This window comes from Malaclemys terrapin, chromosome 5 (assembly GCF_027887155.1).
Source record: "Malaclemys terrapin pileata isolate rMalTer1 chromosome 5, rMalTer1.hap1, whole genome shotgun sequence".
In the NCBI taxonomy this organism is placed as follows: domain Eukaryota; kingdom Metazoa; phylum Chordata; order Testudines; family Emydidae; genus Malaclemys; species Malaclemys terrapin.
In genome coordinates, this window is record NC_071509.1 from 52,426,659 (window position 1) to 52,452,090 (window position 25,432).

General features: G+C 44.1%; 1 protein-coding gene across 5 annotated transcripts in view; it reads left to right on the plus strand.

Annotated features, from left to right (window-relative positions):
• The first annotated feature begins 531 nt into the window (after positions 1 to 531).
• PDGFRA (platelet derived growth factor receptor alpha) overlaps positions 532 to 25,432 on the plus strand; it is a 49,613-nt gene continuing 24,712 nt past the window's right edge. Inside the window, exons 1-11 of one of the 5 annotated variants that reach the window (XM_054029100.1) lie at positions 532 to 714; positions 7,869 to 8,006; positions 10,192 to 10,252; positions 12,028 to 12,342; positions 17,844 to 18,107; positions 18,274 to 18,404; positions 19,807 to 19,978; positions 20,082 to 20,271; positions 21,906 to 22,021; positions 23,779 to 23,902; positions 24,917 to 25,110. In XM_054029100.1, the coding sequence (XP_053885075.1) occupies positions 10,204 to 10,252; positions 12,028 to 12,342; positions 17,844 to 18,107; positions 18,274 to 18,404; positions 19,807 to 19,978; positions 20,082 to 20,271; positions 21,906 to 22,021; positions 23,779 to 23,902; positions 24,917 to 25,110 (1,555 nt within the window). In that variant the 5' untranslated portion in view covers positions 532 to 714; positions 7,869 to 8,006; positions 10,192 to 10,203. Of the gene's footprint in view, positions 715 to 1,592; positions 1,616 to 2,166; positions 2,385 to 2,814; positions 3,286 to 7,868; positions 8,007 to 10,191; positions 10,253 to 12,027; positions 12,343 to 17,843; positions 18,108 to 18,273; positions 18,405 to 19,806; positions 19,979 to 20,081; positions 20,272 to 21,905; positions 22,022 to 23,778; positions 23,903 to 24,916; positions 25,111 to 25,432 lie in introns of those variants that run through there. The other 4 variants (XM_054029098.1, XM_054029102.1, XM_054029101.1 and 1 more) reach the window with 4 other exon arrangements.

A 25,432-nucleotide genomic window follows, 5' to 3' on the forward strand; every position in this document is an offset into this window, starting at 1 on the left:
GCAGGGTTCGGACAGCGTTCTCTTTCGTTGTTCCTTTCATTCATAAATACCAGGAGCTCGCCTCTATCTGTGAGTGCCAGGCGCTTCACAGCCATCCATCCATCCTCCTTTCTATAGCAAGCCCCAGCTCAGTCGGGCATCAAAGACATCACTAAGCTACCAATTCATTTCCATCTCAGCTTCTTCATCCATGCCCTGACACTGGGAGAGGGACCCCAGCCTAAGCAGCCGCCCACCTGCCCAGAGCGTGTGTGGAGGGAAGCTCATTCGTGCCATTGGGAACACGGTGGGTTTTCAGGAAACTTTTTCCCCCTGCAGTGCAAAACTCTCAAATTCGCCCCCCATTCCCCGGCCATATGGCTCCACTTGCCGCCCCTCCTCTCCCCGGCTGGAGGTTGACTGGCCCCCCTGCCTGCGTAAGAGCCGCTGGAGGCTGGGCTTCAGGCGCGGACCGGACCAGGGCGGCTCTTATTCTGAAGGGGCGGGGGGGGGGCTCATTTCCTGACAGCTATTTACTTAAAGCAAATGATTAGTTTTGGAAGGATGGACTCTAACATCGAATCAATTACAAGACGCGGTCTCTGAGAGCACTGCAGTCTGAACTGGAGGGAACGAGGGAGGAGGAGGAGGAGGAGGAAAAGTCAGAGAGGACGTGGACATATTTTTGACTCTTTCTCTAGACTTTTCATTGCGGATTAACGTGTGAACGGGAAGGTAAGGGGGGGGGTGTTCCACTTTTTATGCTCATTCCAGTGGACGTTGCCGATCCGGATCCAAGGAATGGAAGGTTGCTGGGGATCAGCCCCTGTGTGGACTGGAGAGCCAGGGCACGGGGGCGGCTCATCTCAGGGGATCCTCGCTGAAAACCCTAACTCTGGAAGTTTGCGCCTGAGACTCAAAGGGCGCTGGAGACTTTCGCTCCTCGGCGGGCAGCTCCCTCCTTAGGGGGCTCGCACGGGGAGTTGCTAGGGCTGGGAAGGTGGTTTGTCCCGGGAAGGTGACGCGTTCCCCCTCCAGTGAGAACGCTCTGAATGGAGGCATAGCGCTTTGTTGGAGAGGGCTGTGGAGATGGGCGATGGGGGGGTTGGATGGAGACGGGGGGCGGGCGAGGTCGGGGCACCCGCTGGACCCCGAGAAAGGCAGCGAGGGCACTGGTCGAGGAGCGAAGGATGGACACGTATCACCGATCCCCTTCGGCTCCGGAGATGGATGGAATAGGAGCTCCAGTGGCCTGGGGGCAGGGGAGAGAGCAGCGATCTCCCGGGAGTGGCGGGGCCAGGGGCCCCCGACAGTCCGGACTGGGGGGCGGCAGCCGGGGACCACCCTTCGGGGGACGCGGGGCCCCTGTCTGGACGAGGCTGCCCCGCTGGCGGAAAGGCTGCGCTAATGACAAACACATTTGGGCTGGGGCGGAGGGGCCACCGCGCCGCATTCCTGCCGCCGGGCTGGGAGCGATTCCGCGCCCCCCTATCGCCAATCTGGAGTGAAGCCCTTTGTGTGAAGACAGGGATCGGCGGAGGAATCTCGTAACGGGAAGGGAAGCGGCGAGTTTGCCGAGGAGCTCGGATCAGCTCTTGGGGCAGCGTACACGGGGAGCTGAGAGGGCTTGGCGGAGGTAAGAGGAGGGTCTTTCTCGGCCCCTCCCTTGGTCGCCGTGGTCCCAATCCCCCCTTGGATTTTATCTAGCCCTCCTTCTCTCCATCAGGTCCGATCTGCCGTCCCTCTCTTCCATTGTCCCTCCCTCGTCTTTTCCTACCCCTCGAGCCCCCTCCACCGGCGGGGGACTGTGTGTCTGCAGGGGCAAATCATCCCCCACCCCGATCCTTGCGCCCGGCGGTTTTTACACCTCGCTCTCCGTTCTCCCTGCAAGCGGGGAAGCTGAACTCTGCGCTCTGGGCTGTTACCTGGCGGTGTCCCAGTTCACACACACCCAGCTGCGCTCCTCGTGCGATGCCAGAGCCACAGAGCTGCCAGCATCCCCTAGCTGTCTGCCCCGTCCCTGGCAGCCCGCCGCAGCCCAGACGGACGAGCCCTTTGGGTTGTGCCCAGGGAGTGTAAGGGACCATCAGCCCTTGTGAGGTGTTTGGTTGGATTTTGTCGGGCGCTGAGGTTGAAACTTGCTGACCCTGCCAGGCTGGAGTCCCCTGGAAAAGTCCCGAGACGACTAGGCAATGGCTTCTTGGCTCTTTGCTGCATTGCTCAACATTTTTGGACTGGGACCCAGAAGCGAGTAGACACTCCTAAGAACAGGGCTGGACCGTGTTTTGGAGCAAGATGGATGGATCTAAGGAGCCAGCACCAGCCCTCAAGACTCAGCAACACGTCTGGGAACAGAGACTGGGGTAAATCCCAGAGGAGAGCGTGCTGCCTTTAGTTCCTGTGAGGTAATTACAATGACAAACACCGCTTCAACTGCGCTGCTGCCTGGATCACAGGGTTATTTTCTGTCCGGAGTTTTCAACCCCACCACGTGCAAATTCTCCAATTGCTTTGGCGACGTCCCACCTAGATGTCCAATAATCCCTGCGAAGAGCGCCTTGCAAACAACTGCATCCCCGGGAGCAGATTTGGGAGTGAAATGTCTGGCGTGCACACCTCTCTCTCCGTGCCCATTCATCAGACAGGTGGTCCGCGGAATGCGGATTGCGCTCGCCCCACCGAGCGTGTCCAGCTGTAACTGCGTCGTGTGTCAGCCATGGAGCGTTCCCGGGTTGAGAAGGTTTGAGGTCAGGCAGAGGGAGAAACTCTTTCCCTCTATCCCTAGTGGACGCCTTTATCTGCGCAGGGGAGTCCTCAGCCTCGGATCGCCTAGAAGACCGGGCATCCTGCATAGACAGAGTGAATCCCTAACCTCTTCAAGCCCCCAGGAAAAGCGGCTTTAGGGGACCCTGCAGATTCCCCACAGCCGCTGTGGAGATCTGCTGGCACATGGAATAGTGTGGCCTAGGATTCGTATCTGAAGTGGGCCCCTAAGGCTTGGGGAGGGGATTGAAAAAGAAGTTCTGAACAAGCGCGACAGATCAAGGAAATGTGGCGCTTGGAAAACATTTGACTCACCCCAGTGAAGACCGATTTTGTGGGGCTCTTCCCCACCTCTTGTTTCGTTTCTGTCTGGCTCGCCTAAGGGTTGTTGCTTCTGCTTGGCAAAGGTCTTGCTATTGTTTCCTATGAAAATAGCGAAGTGGCTGAAATTTGACGTCACTGCTGGGGTCTCTCATTGTTCTTGAGCTCTTTAAGTTAATCCTTTCTCGCTAACTCTCAGCTCCCTCGGCTTTTTCCAATATGGTAAACATTATACATAAGTATTCCCTAAAATGTGTTGACTTTCTTCGCTTCGGGGTACCCTATCATCATTTGGCCTTCACTATCTCGGAGTCAGTCAATAAGTGGCAAGCGTTGGCCAGACGTTTAAAAAACAGAACAGGGGGTTTGAAAGTGTGAATGTAAACATTCCCCGCCCCCCCCCCAAACTAAACAAACTGATAACATCAAGGCAGTCTTTACAATGTCCAGTTGTTCTCTGGCAATGGAGACTGACTGGGCTTCCCAGTTGAGTCCTGTTTGTGTATGTGTGTGTGCATACAAGCCATAATGCCAAAGTCCTGTAGACTTTAACAGAAAGGGGTCAACACGGTTGGTTTTTTGAATGTAATCCAGAATTATATTCTCCGCCATAGGATTTTGGTTTAAATAAAGGACATCATTTTTTTTATTGAAATGTATGGGGGTTTTAGAGTAGTTTTCATAGCACCTATTCAATTTCCATGGACTTTACTGGTTTCATCTCTATTAAGTTCTCCAGGAATTTTCCATATGTGTGAGTGTGTGTACTTTGGTTTTGAACCCACACTGAAATTTTAACGTGACCTAGTGAGAGCGGAGTTGGGGAGAAGAATGGTTTGATGGATCTGACACAGTTTCCTCCAGGTTGAAATCTCAAACCTTGGTTTCTCGCAGAGAATTGGTTGCGCCCCATAGGGAGAGAAGGAAATTAGTGGCCTCTTCATCTGAGTCAGGTCTGGGAGGAGGGGAAGGGAAGAATTACAGAGCTCCGTCCTTCAGCTGTGTGTGTGTGTGTATATATATATTCTATAGGAATGTTGATTCTGCAGTTTTTTCCCTGCCAGCAATTAGTGCCATACGTTTCCGTGTGTGCATAAGGGAAACATCTCAGCCTCCTCCCATAAAGCTGGGGGCGGGATGTAGTGGCGAGAACATACCTAACCGTTCACCATTTGTTAGCATCGACAGTTAAAAAAAGGCAGCCAGAGAAACTTTCCCCCGCAAACAAAGCCTGCCTGGTTTAACAGAAGTGCTGAGGTTGCTTTCGGCAGCCCCAAAGCAGCGCTCTGGGGAGGGAGTGGGGGACGAGGCGTTAGCTAAACGGCTAGCGCCGGAGAGCAGGGCTGGTGCCTGTGTGGTGTGAGGTGGTGGATAGGCTGGATGATGCCAGACAATGTTTTCCCATGGGAAGAGGCAGGAGTAGATTATCCAATCTGGGGCAGGCTGGGCTCTGCAAAAGCCGTTTGCAGTGTTGTACTGCCCCCTAGCAGTCATTCTTATGGTTACCGCCTGAGCCCTACAATGTTTACGGCATATTGGCCAGATTCTAGACTGTGTCTGAGTAGTACCGTCCCCTAGGTTAGTTCCACTGCTTGATTTCAGTGGGGTTACACTGCTGTAAAGCGGGAGCAACACACTGAGGAATCAGGCCTATGGTTCTTGACCGCAAGAATTTCCAATCTCAGGGGCCGATCCTGGCATGGGATCTACTAGTGCAGTTCCCTGCAGCAACCCAGAATCCTCGTGAAGTCAATGTCACTCCAGCCAGACTCAGGGGCTGTGTCAGTGGATTCAGAGACAGGATCAGACAAAAACAATTTCTAGGACAGAAATCGAAGATTTTGAGGTTCACCTTCCATTTGGCTCAAGCAAAATTTGAACTATGGGGATCTGGCTTTTAAAAAAAAATGCCCTAGAATCAGGGAATATGATCTTCAAACAAGCATCTTCATTCTTAGCTTCTATTCATTTTTTTTTAAAGAAATGTCCCTGGCTAAGCAATGATTTGAATGAAGAGAAATATGTCCAAAAACTTGATAAAGTGTCAAGAAGCATGAAAGTATATGTAAAAAGTTCAAGGGAATTTCAGAATCCCCAAACACCAGGTTCCCCTGGTCATCTTACTTTTAAATGATGGCTCTGTTTCTGCAATTACATCAGTGTGTGTGGGGAGGGGATGCACAGAACTCTGCCAGCGTGGCTCTGACTGTAGGATTGGGGCCATATTTGCTATTATTTGTCACCAGATGTGTAGGCTACAAAGAGATCTTCATACAGCAGGGTGGTTTATACAGATTTTGGTACCAAGGAAAGCAGGATGTAGTAAGGTGCATTTTCAACCTCATTTTCTTTGTATTGTACTCTTGGTCAAAACTAGGGTTTGGATGCATATCATACTCTGATGGCCTTGAGCCAAAGAGGTTTGTTTCAGCTGTTTCAAAGAGCAGGGTTTTCCGAAGACTGCCTCCCTGCGCCCCCCCAAAAGTGCTAATAGCTTAAAATGCAAACAGACAGAACCTCCTGCCCCCACCCCCAGGCTTTCAAGTTAAACTTTCCTTTGGGTTTCCCACTTTAAACTGTCTTCTCTTTTTAAAAATTTAGACCCTGATCCTGCAATTTGATCTGCAAGGGGAAAGCTTTATTTCTCTCTATGAAGTCAAAGGGGCTAAACATGGGGATTGCCCCATTCATCAGAACTGCAGGATTAGGGTCTTAGATTGTAAGCTCTTTGGGACAGATATTGCTGCCTGTGTGTCCTGTATAGTGCTGGACACACTGTAAGAACTTAATACAGAGTTAGAATTGATATTTAATAACTGTTACTTTGCTGTGGTACAGGAGAGATATTCAGGCCACCCTGAATGTAAATATTTTGAAAGGAGCAGTAGAGCAACCCTCTCTTTAAGAAAAAATATTTAATTTTAAACTGCACTTTGCTAGTGTATTTTAAGTGGACAGACACAGAAGTGTTTTTGGTTTTGGTTTGCGTTGTCCTTTCCTCTTAGCATGCACGGAAATCTTCAGAACTTGCTATTGTTCACTCAGGGCTGGCTCCAGGCACCAGTTTACCAAGCAGGTTCTTGGGGCAGCCACTTCAGAGAAGGGCGGCAGGTCCAGCTGTTCGGCGGCAATTCGGCAGACAGTCCCTCACTCCCGCTCAGAGCGAAGGACCTTCCGCCGAATTGCCACCGCAGATCGTGATCGCGGCTTTTTTTGTTTGTTTGTTTGTTTTTTGTTTGGCTGCTTGTGGCGGCCAAAAGGAGCCAATGACTAAGAAAAGTTACAGGGGGCAGTGTCCACATATTTACATCAACATAGTAAAGCACACCATTTTCATCCAATATTTTCCTTTTTCTTACCTTGATCCAGCCTTTTCTGGAAAAGCTCAGAGCTTCCCCAGAGAAGCCAGTTTTAGGGAGAACCTGCACTAAATGCATCAAAATCATTCCCAAATTAAGATAATCTCATCATTATGTTTCCAAAACCTGAAGAGATAATAGTATTTTGACCTGCTTCTGCAACAGTCTCCACTAGTACTGCAGGTGTGAGTAAACGTTGCAGGATCAAGTCTTTTTACCAAGACTATTGCTCATATGAAGTTAAAATAATTTCCGTATAAAATGACAGTTTCAAGTTGATCCATGGAGACTTGGAGTCGTTCAAATTCCATCTACCACCTCTGAGACTGACGCTCCTTTCTGCCAAAGAAATGCAGTTTGGCTGCATTAGTGTGGATCAACACTGCCATCATGTGGCCAATTGGATTAAATGCAGGTGACTGGTACCAAATGGGAAATGAGGCTATTTTCTGTAATTTAACGATGGATATACAATTTTACTTTCCTGGTGAAGATCTTTGCCTAATTTATGACAGAATGAAAGATTAATATCATTCTTTCCTCCCCATAGTGCTGGTGCTTTCCCTCTAGCATGTGCAGAATGACTGACTGGGTCTCTCATTATTTTCTATATGGATTTTTCCATCAAGGTTCACAACATTCTGGATACAAATTTTACAAATTTTGTTTTGAATTACACACCACACTCAATGGAACTACTCATGGTGCTAAGCATTGTACTTGATAGCAACCGTTTGGCATACCAGGTCCTTATAAATAAAGATTTTGATTATATTCCTTTCATGATTTAGTATCATCTAAATAAGTAACTGAAATATTAACATTTAATGTAGATCACTTAAAAAATCTAAATAAATACAATTACTGCTTTACTCTATACACTCTGCTTTATATATATTGGCAGACTAATTTGGAAATTTGAGCCAGATCTAACATTCTTTGCATGCCTCCCTATTCCCATTATAATCAGTGGGTGTCCTAGGGTGTACAAGGAATGAAGAATCACACCATATTTATGCATACACTGCACATGTGCTTATGACCTTGGCCCAGATCCTCAGCTAGTGTAGCTCTATTGACTCAATTTACATCAGATAAGGATTAGGTTCGTGGGGTGTTCTGAACTGAACCTGGGGTGTTTACTGAAGCTGACTAAATGAAAATAGTTAAAATAAAGAGCATGGAGGGCTGGGATGGACTAACTCTTTCTCTTGCCTGGGATGAGACATTTTTTTTTGCCCAGTTAGAGGCTGGAACTAAATATACTTACTCCCACCAATAGTTTGCCTAAAGTATTGGCACTGAGTTAGGCAAACAGGCAAAGCAAGCATATGCAAGAACCCATTGGCATGGCATTGTTCTTTAGATGCATGACAATGTGCAATTCCATTCAAACTGGAATCATGATGAAGAATCATATGTGTATCCCTATTCTCTCTTTCTCAGTTGCTGTAGGTTCCTCTGGACCTTGTCCCATAGGTTAATATGTCATCGATGGAAGGTATCAAAGGAATAAGATCTCAAAGAGCAGCCAGTCTGTCAATGAACATTTAGTAAATCCCTACATTGCTGCATTGGATTCAGGTACTTAGCTCCCATTGGCTTGCATGGTAGCTAAGTTGTTTGACTATGTCACAGCATAGTGTCATCACCCATAGTTACACTGGGTATTATAGGCCTGATTCTCCATGTACTTATACTGCTTTTATACCAGCATCACTTGCTTCATTGACTTCAAGTGAAGTTACTCCAGATTTGCATCAGGGTAAGGGAAGAATAAGATCCACATTATTTCTTTATAGACTGCATTGTTTTCAATGAATAGTCCATAAAAGCAATATATTGTGGTAAGAGATCCTTCTATCTGTAAAGGCAAAAGGAAACCTGGCAGACAGTATGGGTAACACTGTCTTGGGGAACGCGAGCTGTTAGCAGTCAAATCAATAAGGCAGAGTATGGGAATTCTTTAAAGATGTACAGTGGGTTACTTTATCTAAAGAAATACAGGATATAAATGTGATAAAAGTGAGAAAAGAGGCTGAAACCAGAGGACTTCTTTGATGTCCCAGAGTCTGTTATCAGTGGGAGGCAGATACATAAACACATGGCCATTATTGTTAATTGCAAAATCAGACTGAATGGCTTGTCTTTGCTGGAATGCTGTCTGTTGAATTTCTGAAGCTGTTGCATATGTTCCTTTAGCTGGTACACCTCTACCCTGATATAACGCGACCCAATATAACACGAATTCGGATATAACGCTGTAAAGCAGTGCTCCGGGGGGGGGGGGGGGGGGGGGGGCTGTGCACTCCGGTGGATCAAAGCAAGTTCAATATAATATGGTTTCACCTATAATACGGTAAGATTTTTGGCTCCTGAGGACAGCGTTATATGGGGGTAGAGGTGTAGTTTGTAAATCTTTATGTTGTCACCACACTGCTCAAGTCCTTCACAATGTATGAAACACATTTTGGTTTGCAACACTGCTTTATATGTTTGTTCCACATGTGGCAAGAGGCAGGAAAGACCGTCTTCACTGTTGAGGATATGAGAGAGATTCCCAAATCTGAGCCATTCTTTTTGGGTGACAGATCTGAGGAACTGACCCAAAAAGAGGTGTAATTAGAGGAGGTTTTGGAACAAATTGATAAACTAAACAGTAATAAGTCTCCAGGACCTGATGGTATTCACCCAAGAGTTCTGAAGGAACTCAAATGTGAAATTGCAGGACTACTAAGTGTCATCTGTAACCTATCATTTAAATCAGTTTCTGTACCAAATGACTGGAGGATTGCTAATGTGACACCAAGTTTTAAAATAGACTCTAGAGGTGACCCTGGCACTACAGGCCAGTAAGCCTCACTTCAGTACAGGGCAAATTGGTTGAAACAATCGTAAAGAACAAAATTGTCAGATACATAGATGAACATAATTTGATGGGAAATAGTCAACATGGTTTTTGTAAAGGGAAATCATGCCTCATCAATCTACTAGAATTCTTTGAGGGGGTCAATAAGCATGCGGACAAAGAAGATCCTGTGGATATAGTGTAGATAGACAGTTATTTGTTGCAATTACCCCTTGGACACTGCCTGCTGTCTTATGGCAATTTGCTCTGTATAGCTTAGAAGGCCAGAAAACTCCAAATAATCCATTATTCTTCATGCTGCTTGGGAAAAGAGGTACTGTAGAAACACAACTGCAGTCTTGTGCTCTCTCTTGTGTTTTACTAGAGAGCTTCAGCGTGTGTTTTAAATAGAAGGTCTCTTGATCAAGGGAATTCGTATTAAATGAAACAAATGCATTTATTGAACAAGCTAAAGAGTAGATACAGTGGTAAAATAGAACTTTAGCAGATGATGGTATTTTGTAGTATAGAAAGTGGTTTTAAATATATTCTCTCTCTCAGAATTGCTACCATCCCATTTTGTAAGCAGTCCAAAGGCCAGATCTTGCCATTAGTTACACCGATGTAATTCCATTGCAACTTCATTCACTTCTGTGGAGTTACTCCATGCATAGAGCAATGTAATTATGGGCCCAGTTCTGCAAGGTGCTGTAGGGATTGTGGGCAGAAGGTGCTCAGCACGACTGGGCCACGAGTGCAGAATTTGTGTCCATATCCTTTCCTGGAGAGAGCTCTGTATGCAATATGCAGTATGTACTCCTAAACTGGCGATGGAGTCAGAAGCACTGCAAATAGCTCATTGCCTTTATCAATCAGTTCACTAACTTTACTTTTTCCTGCTTTTCTATTTTTCTGTTTCAGTTGTCCGCAGTGATGGGTACTTCCCCAAGGACATTCCTGCTCCTGGGATGTCTCCTGACAGGTAACATTCCTAAATTCCCTGTGTCGCTTCATTCGTTCTCCTTTGTAAATCTGGGCTTAAATCAATGCTCTACAGTCAATGTTTCAGATAGATTTGTTTTCAGGGTGATCAGTGATCATGAATTACAGCACAGATGATCAGTCAAGCGGCTGTAAATTCTTTTTTTCTGACATTAATTATAATAAAAGCTGCCGGGAACACAGTCCCAAGCCTGTGATTAAATCTACTGAAAATATTCATATTTTTATGGACAGTCCATCTTTTGTTACTGATTAAGGATCACAGCTTGGTGCCTGTGAGCAGCCCAGTTAAATGGATATGATACAAGGGAGTTCCCTTGTGGAGGGGAATGGAATCCACTGTGAAGGTACTATTGTAGCCTCAGGGCTATAGTAACCTCTGCAGCTGCTTCTCTCTCTCCGGAGGGAAGAGGTTTGGCCAGTGGATCTGTGTCACTGCTGATGCACCAGTCATGCCACGTCTCTCCCGCCAGAGTTTCTTCAGCAGCACATGGGAGCAGAGCTCCATGATGTGCAGCAGAATGCAGGCTGCCTGGGTGGGATCCCTGCATCCTCCTACTCTGTGCCACATAACTGCACTGGCGAGCAGGCCTTCCATATCAGCAGAAGGAAATGGGGGGCAGGGCAGGCTTTGCCTCAAAGTGCCAAATATAAAAAAGGCCAGCATTACTAGCTAATATAGGTAAAATACTTGCAATGGCTTGAGAAGCAGAACAGAGACCACGATGGGCCCAGTCCTTGGCTCCACTAAACCTGCTTTGTGTTGGTCCTCTGGCATACAAACCGTTTATCTACCTCCCTGATGATTTCTCTGGGGTCTCGGGGGCTGTGGTGCTGGGTGGGATTCTCACTTAGGGTGGGGACTGAGCCAGCCTTTGGCCAGCCAAAGTACAACTTGCCCAAACCTGAGAACCTGGCCTTGTAAATCCAGATTGCACATTAAAAGCACTCCATTACAATATCCTGTTCAATGAATTATGGTTTTATTTGATTATATCTTCCCTACATTTCAACTAGAGGTGGGCCTGAGCCACTTAGGGTATGTCTACACGGCAATGCTCCTCCCTCACACCCCAAACTCACAGTAGTGAATCTCAGAGCTTGGGTCTACAGACTTGGGCTTGCAAGACTGACAGTATGGCACTAAATATAGCCACATAGACATTCTGGCTTGAGCTGGAGCTTGGGCTTTGAGGTGGGCTTAAAAACCCGAACTGGAATCTCTGCATGGCTATTTTTAGCACCATAGCGCAGTCCAAATTTGTAGAGCCAAACTCTGAGACTTGCTGCCGCAGGTTTTTGGGTTTTTTTTTTTTTTTTTTGCAGTGGAGACATAACCAAAGTTTGGATCCAAGCTACTTCTGTAGCCCATTGCAGAAATAGAGGTCAGCTGTAATATTCAGATACAGGTGTTGATCTAGCACAAAATGCTCCCAAAGTCTGGGGCTGTTTGGATCTGGGGTTTTGGTTGAGAGCCATCGCTAATTTAAACTCTTTGTCTTTCATTTCTCGATGCAAGTCGGACTGAACTGAAATGAACAGTATTTTGTCTGAGAGGTTCAAAGAGGAATTATTTTGCCCTCTATAGGGAAATGCTGTGACTGCTTTCAAAAGGGCACACTTACAGAGAGATTAGTATGTCTGGTTTGTTCATAAACATGGCTGTTTTATAGATAAATCACTCATCCTTTCTCACATATATGTGGTGAGCATGTTCTGCTTAGTAACTGGTTACTTATTCATTTCCTTTGACAGGACCATGGCTAACTTTCTGCCAGCTTCCATTGCCGACTGTTCTTCCGAATAGAGATGAAATGGTCGTGCAATTGAATGCCTCGTTTACTCTGAAATGCTCTGGAGACAGCGAAGTGACCTGGCAATACCCAATGGCTGAAGGAAGCCACAGAATAGACATTAGAAATGAAGAGAACAACAGTGGTCTCTTTGTGACTTTGCTGGAAGTGGGGAATGCCTCAGCTGCTCATACCGGATTATACACTTGTTACTACAATCATACTCAAGAGGAGGACGGGGAGGTGGAGGGGAAGGATATCTACATCTATGTGCCTGGTGAGTGGGTTATGCTGTGTTACAGCAGAAAGGTTTGCCTGGGTTGCTCTGTAGGAATATCAAGGATCCTATTAAGCATTTAAATGGAGAGCAACCTCTTGATCTGGGCTGGGCATGCTCCTCTTCACATTGATTTTGTTTGGTATGAATTAGTTCTCATGAAAGGTAATGAATTGACAGTCTTGGAGGCTGAAGCTTTCTCTCCACAAAGCGCAGGAAAAAGGCAGTGCTCCCCCAGTGGATACCTCAATTCAGACATGGAGACCAGCTCTGTGAGTGCACACTGTACGTAGTTGTCTCCATGCCTATTGGCTTCTTTGCTAAGGCTTCCAACCAGGGGAACACTAATGCCAACTATTTGGTGGTGGCTTGTGTAATGTGTTCTTTGGGACCTGTACTGAGACCAACTAACTTCATGAATACCACTATATAGTCAATGAATGGCAATGGCTCTTGGTCTCTATTGACCTAAATTGGATTTGAACTGATAGCTCAGAGGCTATATATTGCTACTTTCAAATATCTGAAGTGTGGAAATGTATTAGTTGATAGAAAACTTGAACTGCAGTGCAGGCGGATGCTCACATATTTACAGGGTGTAGGACTCAAAGGCGATTAGTAAGATGTAGCTGTATTGGAACGCCTGTCACGAGAGAAGTGGAAACAAGAAATGGCAGTGAGTGCCAGTCTGGCAAAATAATGTGGTGTTTTCATGCATCATTTGCCACAATTTTCACAGCAAGACCTGCCTTTCCTGCCCCCAAACTTCCTCTCATGCACAGTGGAAAAAATCTATTGGACCCAAAGAAATGACAGTGGCAAAAACAATGAGGCAGTGTTGTCTAGTGGATAGAGCACATGACTATGACCAAGGAGATCTGGGTTTCATTCCCGGCTCTGCCTCTTGCCCTCTGGGTGACCCTGGGCAAGCCACGTCCCTTCTGTGTCTCAGTTTCCCCCATCTGTAAAATGAGATGATACTGACCTCCTTCATAAAGCATTTTGAATCTACCGAGTTAGGTATTATACTATTGTTATTAATAAGAACACCACTTAACAGGGATCTCAGGGAACATCACCCCACCTGGTAATCTTCCCATTCCCTTTTAGAAGTGCCCACCTCGTCCCCTCCTCCCCCACACACTCTGGGGGGGTAGGGATGTCATAGAATGTCCTTCTGTCTGCAAATTCTCTGAGGTTGGAGTCAAAAGTCTATTAAACCTATTTGTCATGGCTGTAATAGGAGTCACTGGCTGAGTTATGACTGACTGTCACATGAATCCACGAACGCCAACGTCTTTAAAAAGGAAGAGACTATAACATTTGACATCTGGGGATTTTGGTGTGGGACACGGGAGGGTGAGTGGGTGGATGGGGGAGCAAGTGGGTGGATGTGAAGATAAATGGCTTTACAAACTTTATTGAGAGCCTTTGTAAAGCATTATACAGGACTGCCTGGGGTTCTATTGGGAAACAGGGGATTAGAGACAGCACTGCAGGGACACAAAGTACCAGACTGGTAGACTGGCAGTGAGCATTCTGAGTGTAAGCCTGCAAGAGCAGTACAGGAAAACAAGGGAAAAGAAAAGAGGTTGCAAGTCACCCTGTAAAACTTTAACATGTTTGTGAAGGGAAAAAAAAGATGCCTGGACTACAAAAAGATTATGTAAGGGGAAAGAGGCAGTATCAGAGATTTTGTGAAGTGCCCTAAAACTTTGAAGTCTGTTTTGCAATGGCATTTGGGTTTTCTATAGACCATAACATGCAATGTTAGCATGACTCTTCCATGATTTCCCTCTACATTTACCATGAAAAACTTGCAGCACCAACACTTGTTCTTAAGACAGTTATTGAAGCATGGGCAGAGCCTGTGGGCTTTATACCTCAGTATCAAGTCAGTTCTAAGTGGCCCACTACAAAAATGATGCTGCTGGATAGTGCAATAGCTCACTATTAGCTCGAGGACAAGGAAGATGAAGACAGATATCAGAAGACTCCTTCAAGAAGGTTTTTTTTTATGTTCCTGTGATGTACCAGGGTACAATCCAAACTAATGAGTAGTTGTGTCACCCCTGCCCTCTAACCTGTGGTGCCCTTTACGCTGCTTTGCTGCTGTAGCCTCCAGCTTGGACTGCTCACAAACAGCCTCCAGCATGCAAGTCACTCCCAGCTATGTATGTGTGTGTGCTGCAGCCAGCCGGCCACTCCTTGGCCTCAGCAGCCTTGGTTATACTGCAGAGTGACCTCAGCACACTCCAAGTCTTAGATTTCCCCCCAGAAATGTATGTCTTGTATTGTCCAGCCCCCTCCTAGACAATACAGATTCATACAAAGTCTGTATTCCTTTAATAGAAATAATATGCATACACCTTGTGACCTCAAATGGAATTTCACAGACACATCCATTTAAACACACTGGGTTAGATAAAACAAGTTTATTAACTACAAAGAGAAAGATTTTAAGTGACTGCAAGTCAGAAATGGTTATAAGGAAAGGATAAGATGCAGCTGGGGCCTAACTTAAACTATGTTACATTCAAAGCAATGTTTTTCTCACCACCTGCTCTCAGCAGTCTTACTGACCAAACTCCTTAGGCCAGGATCCCTTCGCCCGTTCAATGGCTGCTTCCTGTGTCCCTTCTGGGCAGGGCCGGCTCCAGGCACCAGCTTAACAAGCAGGTGCTTGGGGCGGCCAGGGGAGAGGGGTGGCACCTGCAGCAATTCGGGGCGGCAGGTCCCTCACTCCCAGTAGGAGTGAAGGACCTGCCTCTGAACTGCCGCTGCCGATTGCGGCCTTTTTTTCCCCAATTGCTGCTGCCGATCGCAGTTTTTTTTTTTGCTTCGGGCGGCAGAAATGCTGGAGCCGGCCCTGCTTCTGATGTAGTTAAGCAGTGAACAGAGAGAGAGAGGAAGAGAGGAGGGATTCCTTTGGGGTGTTTGTCTCCTTTTATAGTGTTAGTCCCCCTCCTGGAAAACATTTCCAGCTGAGATTCAGGAGACAAAAAATCTATGGAGAAGGATGTTCCCTGCTGTTTTTTCTTACCTGTTTGAGGTTTCTTTGTCTACCCTTCCTGCTTGATGACTTTGTTTATTGCTTAAATGCAAAGTAATCAGAGCGCACATTCCTTTGTTTGAGACAGACAAGTTTACCAACCTCAGTTTGGAACATGTGTTAAGATCACCATACAGTGGAATCTTATAACTTCACCTACAGTGTTGTCACACATATTTTATCAGGAGAATATTGACTAGCAAATGAGTTTGCAGATGATACCCTGCAAGGCATACTTTGTACAAAGATTATTACAACAGTGGGTCGGGTGTGGACACAGGCGTACATTCTGTCACAGTCCCCTAGACCTGAGCCTACCAGATCTGCAAGGCATAGGCATCTTGTAGTTTTTTCCCCTCACTAAAGAGCCAGCTGACACTGTTGCAAAAGTTAATCTTTTTTCACCTAATTTTAGAGTTTTTAGGAAAATTTCTGTTTCCACCATGAACTTTTTTTGTTTTTTTGTTTTGTGCAAAGCAATTCCTTTCCCTACAATAAATTATGAGGGCTGTGAGGGAAAGCAAATTTCTTTCTTAAAACCAGGATGCTTTATGACTGTTACATAAGGATGTAATAGCCATACAAGCAGGAAAAAAACCTAAGTGAAGCCTCTTTCTGTTTTTAATTACATTTGGAAAGCAAATGTACTGAGTTGAGTGGATATGAGTTCTATAGTGCTGTGTTTGGATTGTTGTTACAAGGAGCCTGCCAGTGTGTTATACTCCCATTATTAAAATTGATGATGAACCTTGGCTCACAAGCTCTTAGGTTTGCAGCAGTTATTTGTGTGTTTAGAAGTGGCAGATTATGATCATTTTCAGAGCTGCTGTTTTAAAGTTGGGTATGTTTTGCAATTAGATTTTAAACCAAATTTGGATTGGATGGCTATTGGAACTGGGGTACATTGTATTGGTTTTAAAAAATATTGGGGATTTGTTTGCCTTTTTATGGTTGTGCCTCATAATTCGAGAAACCACATGGAACAACCATAGTTAATGACACCAAGGTACCATGGTGATGGACACATAGAAATACATAGAATCAGCTATGTAGATAGAAATATTTTAAAATAACAATCTAACTAATTTAGCTGAAAACCAATCCAATCAATGTCTTTGGTTTCTAATACTTTTTATTTGGGGGGGGGGGGTGAAGCAGAAGAGAAGGAGGGAGAGGAACATTAAAAAGTGTTTTTTATAAAATGAATGTTTCAGGAACTCTTACCGTTGATTACAGGGGCTCTAAGATTACAGTTGAAAAGGAATTAGAATAAAAGAAGGAAATGATGGGTGACTGGAATGGGGAGACTGGGGTTCCCTCACCTTGGATTCCTTTCTACAATCACACACGCCTGTGGCAAGTTCAACATCATGTGCTTTATTTACAATGTGCTATACAAACACTTGTTCCCCATAGCTTAAGGCTTTTACCTCCTCTCCAGACACAGGATGTGAGGGGGGAGAGCTCTCACCTCCCTGATATCATGGACTTCTCTAGCCCTTTCATCCTCTTCCTGTCTCTTTCTTCACTGTCCTCAGTTGATAAGCTGAATCACCTTGTTAACTGGCTAATCACCTGGCACTTAATCTATTGTCTCATCAATTTGCCTCATGTGGGGACTCTTACAAAGTGCACAGAGTGGTGAGTCAGCTTGTGTAGCTGCTCTCTGCAGACAGGAGAGCTTGTCCACACCGTGCTTCCATGATGGGGGTGTTTTTTCACACCCCTGAGCAAATTAAGTTATACCAACAAAAGTGGTGGTGTAGATATGTCCTTGGGCTATTCATGCTCTATCACAGTGGTTTACACCAGTGAAAGCCAGGACATTTATTCTAAGCAGCCTAATCTCCTTTTTGTGTGTGTCAATTAATGTAGATCCAAAATATAAATCAAGGCCCCTGAGCTGGAAAATGGGACTTCTACCCTGAAGGTTTGGCTGGAAATTGTTGTTAGTGGGGTTGCATAACAAAAGGCAGAGTGTAGCCCTTCATTTTTATTTTATCCCACAAGAATGGGCAACAATTTTCACACCTAAACATTAGTGGTTTTCTGGCTTTTTGCCTTTTGCCTGTGAATAGCATTGTAGGAAAACTCCACTAGAGCCACATCTAAAGGAAATAATAACACTTCTCTTTTTCCTGGAGGCCTTAAACTTCCCAGACTGGTATATTTCTGTTACATAAGATCCTGACTTCTAGTTGGACTACTGGGATGTCTTCTTACATGTCTCATCAGATGGCAAATGTCATTATGGTGAGAGTGTGTCGACTCTGTGTGTGACTTTAACATAGTTGTGGTTTTACATATGATAAAGGAAATTGCTGGAAAAGTAAAGAAACAAAATATATTCATTTCTATCAAGGTGCATAATTATCTGCTGATGTCTCCATTCTTGTACTATGGACACATTAAAAATGATATAATGTAAAAATACATATCTTTTTTACAGATCCAGATATACCCTTCGTTCCTCTACTACCAGAGGATCAATTCATCCTAGTAGAAGATGGTGATTCCACCATTATCCCTTGTCGTACAAGTGACCCTAATGCTGAAGTAGCTTTAGTTAACAGTGAAGCCAAGGTCGTATATGCCTATTATGACAGCAAACAAGGCTTCCTAGGAAATTTTCCTGCAGGCTCATACACATGCCAAACAACTGTTAAAGAAGTGGAGTTCAAGTCAGATCAGTTTTTCATCTACATTTTGAAAGGTACTCTTTTTCAGTTTTTAAAGGAGAGTAAAAATATTGCGCCTGATTCTCTTCTTGCTTGTACCATAATTGCGTAAACGAAATTGGAATCTAGTCCTTGAAGTCCACCATTCATATACTGCACATGGTTTTTAAACTTGGTACACTCTCTTTCTTTTTCCCTCAGCTACTTCAGAGCTGCCAGTTGAGATTGAGGCCCTTAAAACTGTATATAAAACAGGCGAAACGATTGTTGTAACTTGTGTGGTCTTTGACAACGAGGTGGTTAATTTACAGTGGAATTATCCAGGGAAAGTGGTAAATATCTCGTTTTGTTTCTGCATAATTGTAGTTATCAGTTGGTGAGGAATATGGGGATGTGAAGGGGTCAGCGCTTCACTGTTAGAACGAGGACAGAGGAAGAGAGAAAACAGAACCATTTCTTTTATTTTCAGGTTATCACTATAGAAAATCAGTATCAGGTGTTAGAATTCATGTTAGTAAGAATGCAAAGCATTCAAGGGAGATGAGGGGTGACTGGGAGCATAAGACGTTATCAGGGAGTGGGATTGTAGCGTTGAAGGAATAAAATCTCTGTGAATTTGTGCTTTAGAAAGTCTGGTGGAACAAAAATGGAATGTTCTGGAAATGTGTCAAAATGTCTGCATACAACACTGGTGGTGAAGTGAATCTGACTCTAAAATGACTCTCTTCAAGTCATAGTCTCAGACGGGCTGATTTTTCTCAGTTACATTGGTGTAAATGAGGAGTAACTCAGTTAAAGTCAGTGGAGTTACACTAATGAAAACCTGTTGTGAGAGGAGAATCAGTCCCAAATTCTCATAACGTGTGTTCTGAAGTGAAGGTTTCTCTTCAGTGAAATCCCATTTATAGTCAGTGCTCCACATAAAGTGCAGGTGTGCTGCTGTGTAAAAGGTCTGATAATTGTGGGTTATTGTAAAGTTGCAGAATAATTGTGACCTAGAAATGCAGCTTTAATTTAAAAAAAATTAAGAGCCTGAAAAAAAAATTACTTCATATAGGAAGGTTTCATTTTATTTCAGTTTTACAATTCATAACTTCAGTCTCCTGCCAATCATTCTAGTTTCACACAATCCCCAACATATTTTTGGTTCCCATCCCTCAATATGCACGTGCTGTCTTCTCTTTGAAATATTTTTATTCTCAACTGAACACCGCCTCTCCCCCCCTGCCCTTGCCAATGAATTATTCTCAGAATTAGCACACACTGAATATAGGAACTAGGAAATGGGTATGATCTGTCAGGAAAAATATATTAAGAATCCTCACCTTGTGGGAACTGATCAAAGAATATTCAGAACCAAAATCAACAGCATCATCACCAGAGTCAAAGGATACACTCCCTTAGCTTGCTTTAGCAGTAAAATGCTCTTTTAGGCTCTCCACATAATTTTTAGATGATACTTTACTCCAAATGCACAACATAAGCAGTTTTTAACCTATTCACCCTTTGGCAGTTGGCTCTAAAATTGTATATTCTTATGGGCACACCTGCTGCATCCATGTCTGAAAATTTGTCCCTAACTGATTAAGCCATTCCTTTTGAATATGGAATTTGGATCATATAGCAGTAAATCTTTCATTGCTCTCCTTCAAATGGAATCTTAATTCTTTTATACTGTATTTATTTCCTGCAGCTGGGTTGTTTAAATAATTTTTTTTTCTCTCCAAAACACAGAAAGAAAAAGGTGTGATAAAAGTTGATGACATTAAAGTTCCCTCCCAGAAGCTGGTTTACACTTTGACCATTCCTGAGGCTTCAGTGAAAGATACCGGGGATTATGAATGTACGGCCCGTCATGCAACCAAGGAGGTTAAAGAAAATAAGAGAGTAGTCATTACAGTTCATGGTACAGTCTAATTCTAGTGTCCAAAAATTGTTAGCATGCTGGCAAATACCATGTTTGAAATAAAGCGAGTAGCATTATTTATGTGAATCTGTATCATTTACAGATAAAGGATTCATTCATCTGGACCCCCAATTTAGCCCTTTGGAAGCTGTCAATTTACATGAGGTCAAAAATTTTGTAGTGGATGTGCAGGCGTACCCAGCTCCAAAAATGTTCTGGCTGAAGGACAATGTGACTCTGACTGAGAATTTTACAGAGATTGTTACCAGTGCAAACAAGATCAATGAGACAAGGTAAAGAAAGGTTTTGCCAAGGTGACAATCTGAATTTCTCTTCCAGAAACCTTGTGATTTCATTTTATCAAATCTATGACTAGAATTTGGTGAGAAAAATCAAGACATTATATACAACCTCATCTTTCTTGCCTTGCTATAGCTTTTCATCATCACCTCCTCTTTGACATCCTGTCCTCTGTGGACTTCCATGTCACTGTCCCCTCTTGATTCTCTTCCTGCCTTAATTACTGTTCTTTAAATGTCTCCTTTGGGGGCATTGCATTACCACTCCTCCTCTTTATTGGAGTCTGTCAAGGCTCTTTCTTTTCACCCATCCTCTTCTCCTTTATACCTTATACTTGGGTAGCCTCACTCTCTTACATAATTTTAACTATCATCTCTCTGGTGTCAATTCTCAGATATACTTCTCCTATTATGGTTCATTCTCATATCTCTCACTGTGTCTCTGATAGCTCAGCTTGGATGGCTTGCAGTCAACTCAAGATTATCAAACCAAACCAAGCTCGTATTTTTTCCTTCACACATTGTGCCCTTATTTCATTTTCCATTGCTGTTGACAATGTTATCATTTTTCTGTCACCTACAAACGTCACCTAGGCAGCATATTTGATTCTTTCTTCCTCTTTCCCTCCACATTCTACTGCTGCTTCCTACACAACATTCATAGATTCAAAAGCCAGAAAGGACCATTGTGTTCATTTTGTCTGACCTCCTGTATAGCACAAGCCATAGAACTTCCCCAAAATAATTCCTAGAGCAGATCTTTTAGAAAAACATCCAATCTTAATTTAAAAATTGTCAGTAATGGCGAATCCACCATGACCCTTGGTAAATTGTCCCAGTGGTTAATTACTCTCATCGTTGAACATTTACACCTTATTTCCAGTCTGAATTTGTCTAGCTTTAACTTCCAACCATTGGATCATGTTATACGTTTCTCTGCTAGATTAAAGAGCCCGCTATTAAATATTTGTTCCACATGTAGATATTTATAGACTATCATAAAGTCACTCCTTAACTTTCTCTTTGTTAAGCTCAATAGATTGAACTCTTTGAGCCTATCACTATAAGGTGTGTTTTCTAATCTTTTAATCATTCTTGAAGCTTTTCTCTGAACCCTCTGCATTTTATCAATGTCCCTCTTGAATTGTTTGTACCAGAACTAGACACTTCATTCCAGCAGCAGCCAAATATATCAAAAAAACTTCCTGATTTTCCATCCTATGAGCTAATTCACTTGTCCAACTTGTGATCATCTGCCACCTTGACTACTGCAACCTTCTCCAGTCTTATTACAGTGCTGTCTTCTGGATACTATCCTGGCCCCTCTCCAGTTTTTCCAAAATGCTGCTCCCAAAATAATCTCTTGGTCATCATTTTGATCACATCAATGCCCTTGCTAAATCCCTGTTGGGTATAATAATGCTTGCGTGTTTCTCATATGAGAGAATTAATTAACATTTAAACAGCATTTTGACAGGAAGAGCACTATAGAAATGCAAAGTATCACTACATTATAGTCACCATATACCTACATTAAATATATAGATTTTTTACTAAAAATTGCTTGATTTTTTAAATTATTTGGATTAATTTATTCTTATGTTTTGTAAAATCTCTTGTTCCTATAGGGTCCAAAGTATATTAAAACTGATTCGGGCCAAGGAAGAAGACAGTGGAGATTATACTTTGGTTGCTGAAAATGGAGAAGAGACTAAAAGCTATACTTTCTCGTTGCTAATACAAGGTAAGCATATCAAGAACCCTATTGGACTGGGCAGAGGTAGCTGTAGACAGCAAAGACTTAAGTCCATTTAAGCACCAGGTGTCCTGCTAACCTCCAGATCTACTAGAATGAAAGGCCTGGAAGCCAGGAATGGTTGTGTTCTAATCCTGACTGTGACTTCTTCAGTGGCCTTGTGCAAGTAGTTTTATCTCCCTGCCTATCCTGAGTTACTCCATTCTGCAAAATGGAGAGGACATTTGTTAAACTACTTCACAAGGGATTGCTTTGAAGACGAAGAGTGCTAAGTGTTATGATTTCAGCAGCAAATTAGTTTGGCTGCTTCCCTGCCATGTCGCTTACTAACACAATACTAGCTGATTGGCTGGAGCTGGATTGGTGTTTTCCAAGAGTAGTTCCTACCGGTATGTCAATTGTACTGACTGGTCACTCAGGTAAGACCCTTAGGAACAACAGTTCACCTTTTGTCACTCCACACTTATACAGTTTATCATCCTCTGCAGAAGAAGCACACATTGTGGAAACAATATTTCCAGTATTGCCAGTCCCAAAAGTTCAAAATAATGAGTCAGATCCACCAAAATCATGAGTTTACTTGTGGCTTTTTTGGTCTACCTTTTGATTTTTGAACTCGCCCTTCCATGCCAGTTTGTGTGTGACAGTTACAGTGTCGCCAACTCTCCCAAATTTATAAAGTGAGGTGACTTTGGTCCCCTCTGCAGGAGTTCTCACTGGCTGCCTGATGGTGTGGAGCTTCCAGCTTCTCCCCAGACTCCAAAATTCTAACTAATTACATCAGCCCCATATCTGCCCATCCGTCAGCCCAGCAATTAATTACCTCCCAGCCACCACATCAGTTCTGCCCCTTACCCAGCTCCCACATCAATTCTGTCTCCCCCAACCCAACACTTGCTGTTTCCCAGGCCTCACCTGCTCCTTTTACAGCTCCGGACGTTTTTTTACCCCAACCTCTTCCCCTGTCTAAGCTGGGTGTTGCATGGATGTCGAGGGGAAGGAGCAGAGAGTAGCCTGACCCAATTTTCACAAGGAGGGAAGGGAGAAAGGAGCAGAGCCACACTGAGGTGCTGGGTGCTTTCTGCTCCCTCCTCCTGTGAAAATGGTATCTGCTTCTCCCTTTCTTCCCTCCCTACCTGAAAAGTCCTCTTGGCTCCTGAGGGGCCAAGCTCCAGCTGCTTCCTGCAGGCACTCCCATGTTACAAATAAGTAATAGTAATAGGGATATTGATAAATGGCTGAGTTCTTGGAGGTGGGTGGGAGCGGGGTCCTCTGGTTTTCTCTGTATTTTTCATCTTTACTCTTCCTGTGCTCTCAAATGAGGCTGAGTAGGGAAGGATAAGGCTTTCTCTGCATCCAGTCAGAGACATCTAAATTGCCACCCCGCTGGTGTCTCTCAGGAGCAGTGTGAGGCTCTCATGCTCTCTCTGTGCCCCAGGACCAAGCACACCCCTTCCACAGCGCCCCCTTCTGTGACTGTGCTGTAGCCTGAACCCCGTTCTGCTCCGCAGGATATAAGTAACTTTCATCAAAGTCAATCTGAGTTAGTCATATCCTTCCGGGGAAAATCAGAGTCTGGAGAGCAAGCCAAGAGCTTAGGACCCAGACTTGGATTCCCTGAGGAGCAGAGCAATAGGCTGGTCAGACAAATGACAGCAATTGTAAACGTCTGTCCTGTGCCATTTGTAATTCTAACCCAAATAAAGGGGGGAAATTCTAAGATGCTCTTTTCAATTCACTTCTAGTTTCAGCTTCAATTCTAAAACTGGTGGATCACCACGGCTCTGGAGGGGGACAGACGGTCCAATGCTTGGCAAAAGGGACGCCTTTCCCTGACGTGGAATGGCTGATTTGCAAGGACATTAAAAAGTAAGAAAAACAGATGTGCCTTTATCTCCATATGTGAACGTTTTTTCTTGACCAACATAATTTAAGCTCGTGACACACATTCCTTATCAGTCCTCTGGAAACTATGATTCTGGTTTGTCTTGCCAAAGTGACAAGTTGTTTATGCTTCATCAGCATATGGATGGGGTGGGGGTTAATATCATTCCTACTGATTTTGTCCTGTAGAACACATATGCTGTACCTATTTAACAGGTTTCTCTAAGATGTGGTACCTAATTAGTGATGAGTGAGCCTCAGGGAAGTTTAGATGAGCAAGTCAGATGCTTATCCACATATCTTTTGAGGCTTTCCTGCCATCTCCTGAGCAGACTAACCTATCCCATAACCCTTTCACACTCCCCTATCCACCTTCTTCCTGCAACTGAGCCTACCACAGATAATAATATTTTTTACATTCAAAGTGCTATAGAAATGTTAACTAATTAATCCCCTCACATTTGTTGATCTAGTTTCGGGGTCACCCCTTCTCCCCCTCCTCTGGAGACAATCGCACAGAGAGACAACAAGCCTGGTGGGGCCCAGCAGCCCTGGTAACCTCAGATACTTTCTGTTGTCGTTATACCTACATTTCATGCTACTGTATGGGATTTCCACCTCTCTTCTGTCCCAAAGAGATTTGTGGAGCACTGGGGCTTCAGAGGCCAACCATGAATTCTGGGGTGTAATGAGAAAGCCCCAGAGCAATGCAAAGTTTGGACTAAGCAACAGTGAGCTGCCAGGCCTGCGGGGCTCCATTACTAGCACTTCAAAGGTGGTAGTGCTGGTAGGGATCAGAAATTCATTGCCTCTAGGAGGAGTGGAGCCAGAGGATTGTTAGGAAGTGGGTACATACTTAAACATCTTTGGTCCTTAAAATAATTCTTACTAGAGAAAGGGAGTAGGGAAAGGGTGCTTAGGGTGATCCTCATTTTGTTTACACTTGATTATCCATCCATAAATCTGATGTCTATAATCATGGATATTCTATTTCTGCAGATGCAGTAATGATACCTCATGGATGCTTCTGACTAACAACATCTCAAATATACACATGGAGGCTTATCGGGTTGATAAGGACCAGGTGAAAAGCCAGGTGACCTTCCAAAAGGTAGAAGAAACCCTGGTAGTACGGTGCATGGCGAGGAACACTCTTGGTGCCGTTACTCGGGAACTGAAGCTTGTGGCTCCTAGTGAGTTAACTTTGTCACTCCTGAGAGATTTAAATAGTCATTTCAAACTCCCCCTCAAATAAATCCAATCAAATCTGGAAATTATTATGCAGTGTGAATGTCTAATAGGTAAAACACCAGCTCTTTGAAAGTAAATAATGATGAAAACAGATTTGGCAGCTCTTCCCCAAACATTTGAGCAAGAGCCATTCTCCAGGTCTTAATTCTGAATCCATCTTTCCCATATTATGTGGTTCCATGATCCAGCTCTTCATTTTAGTTACTAATGGCCATGGAAGTCTCTTCCAGGCAACCACTGTTGTTCCTGAAATAGGAAGGCAGG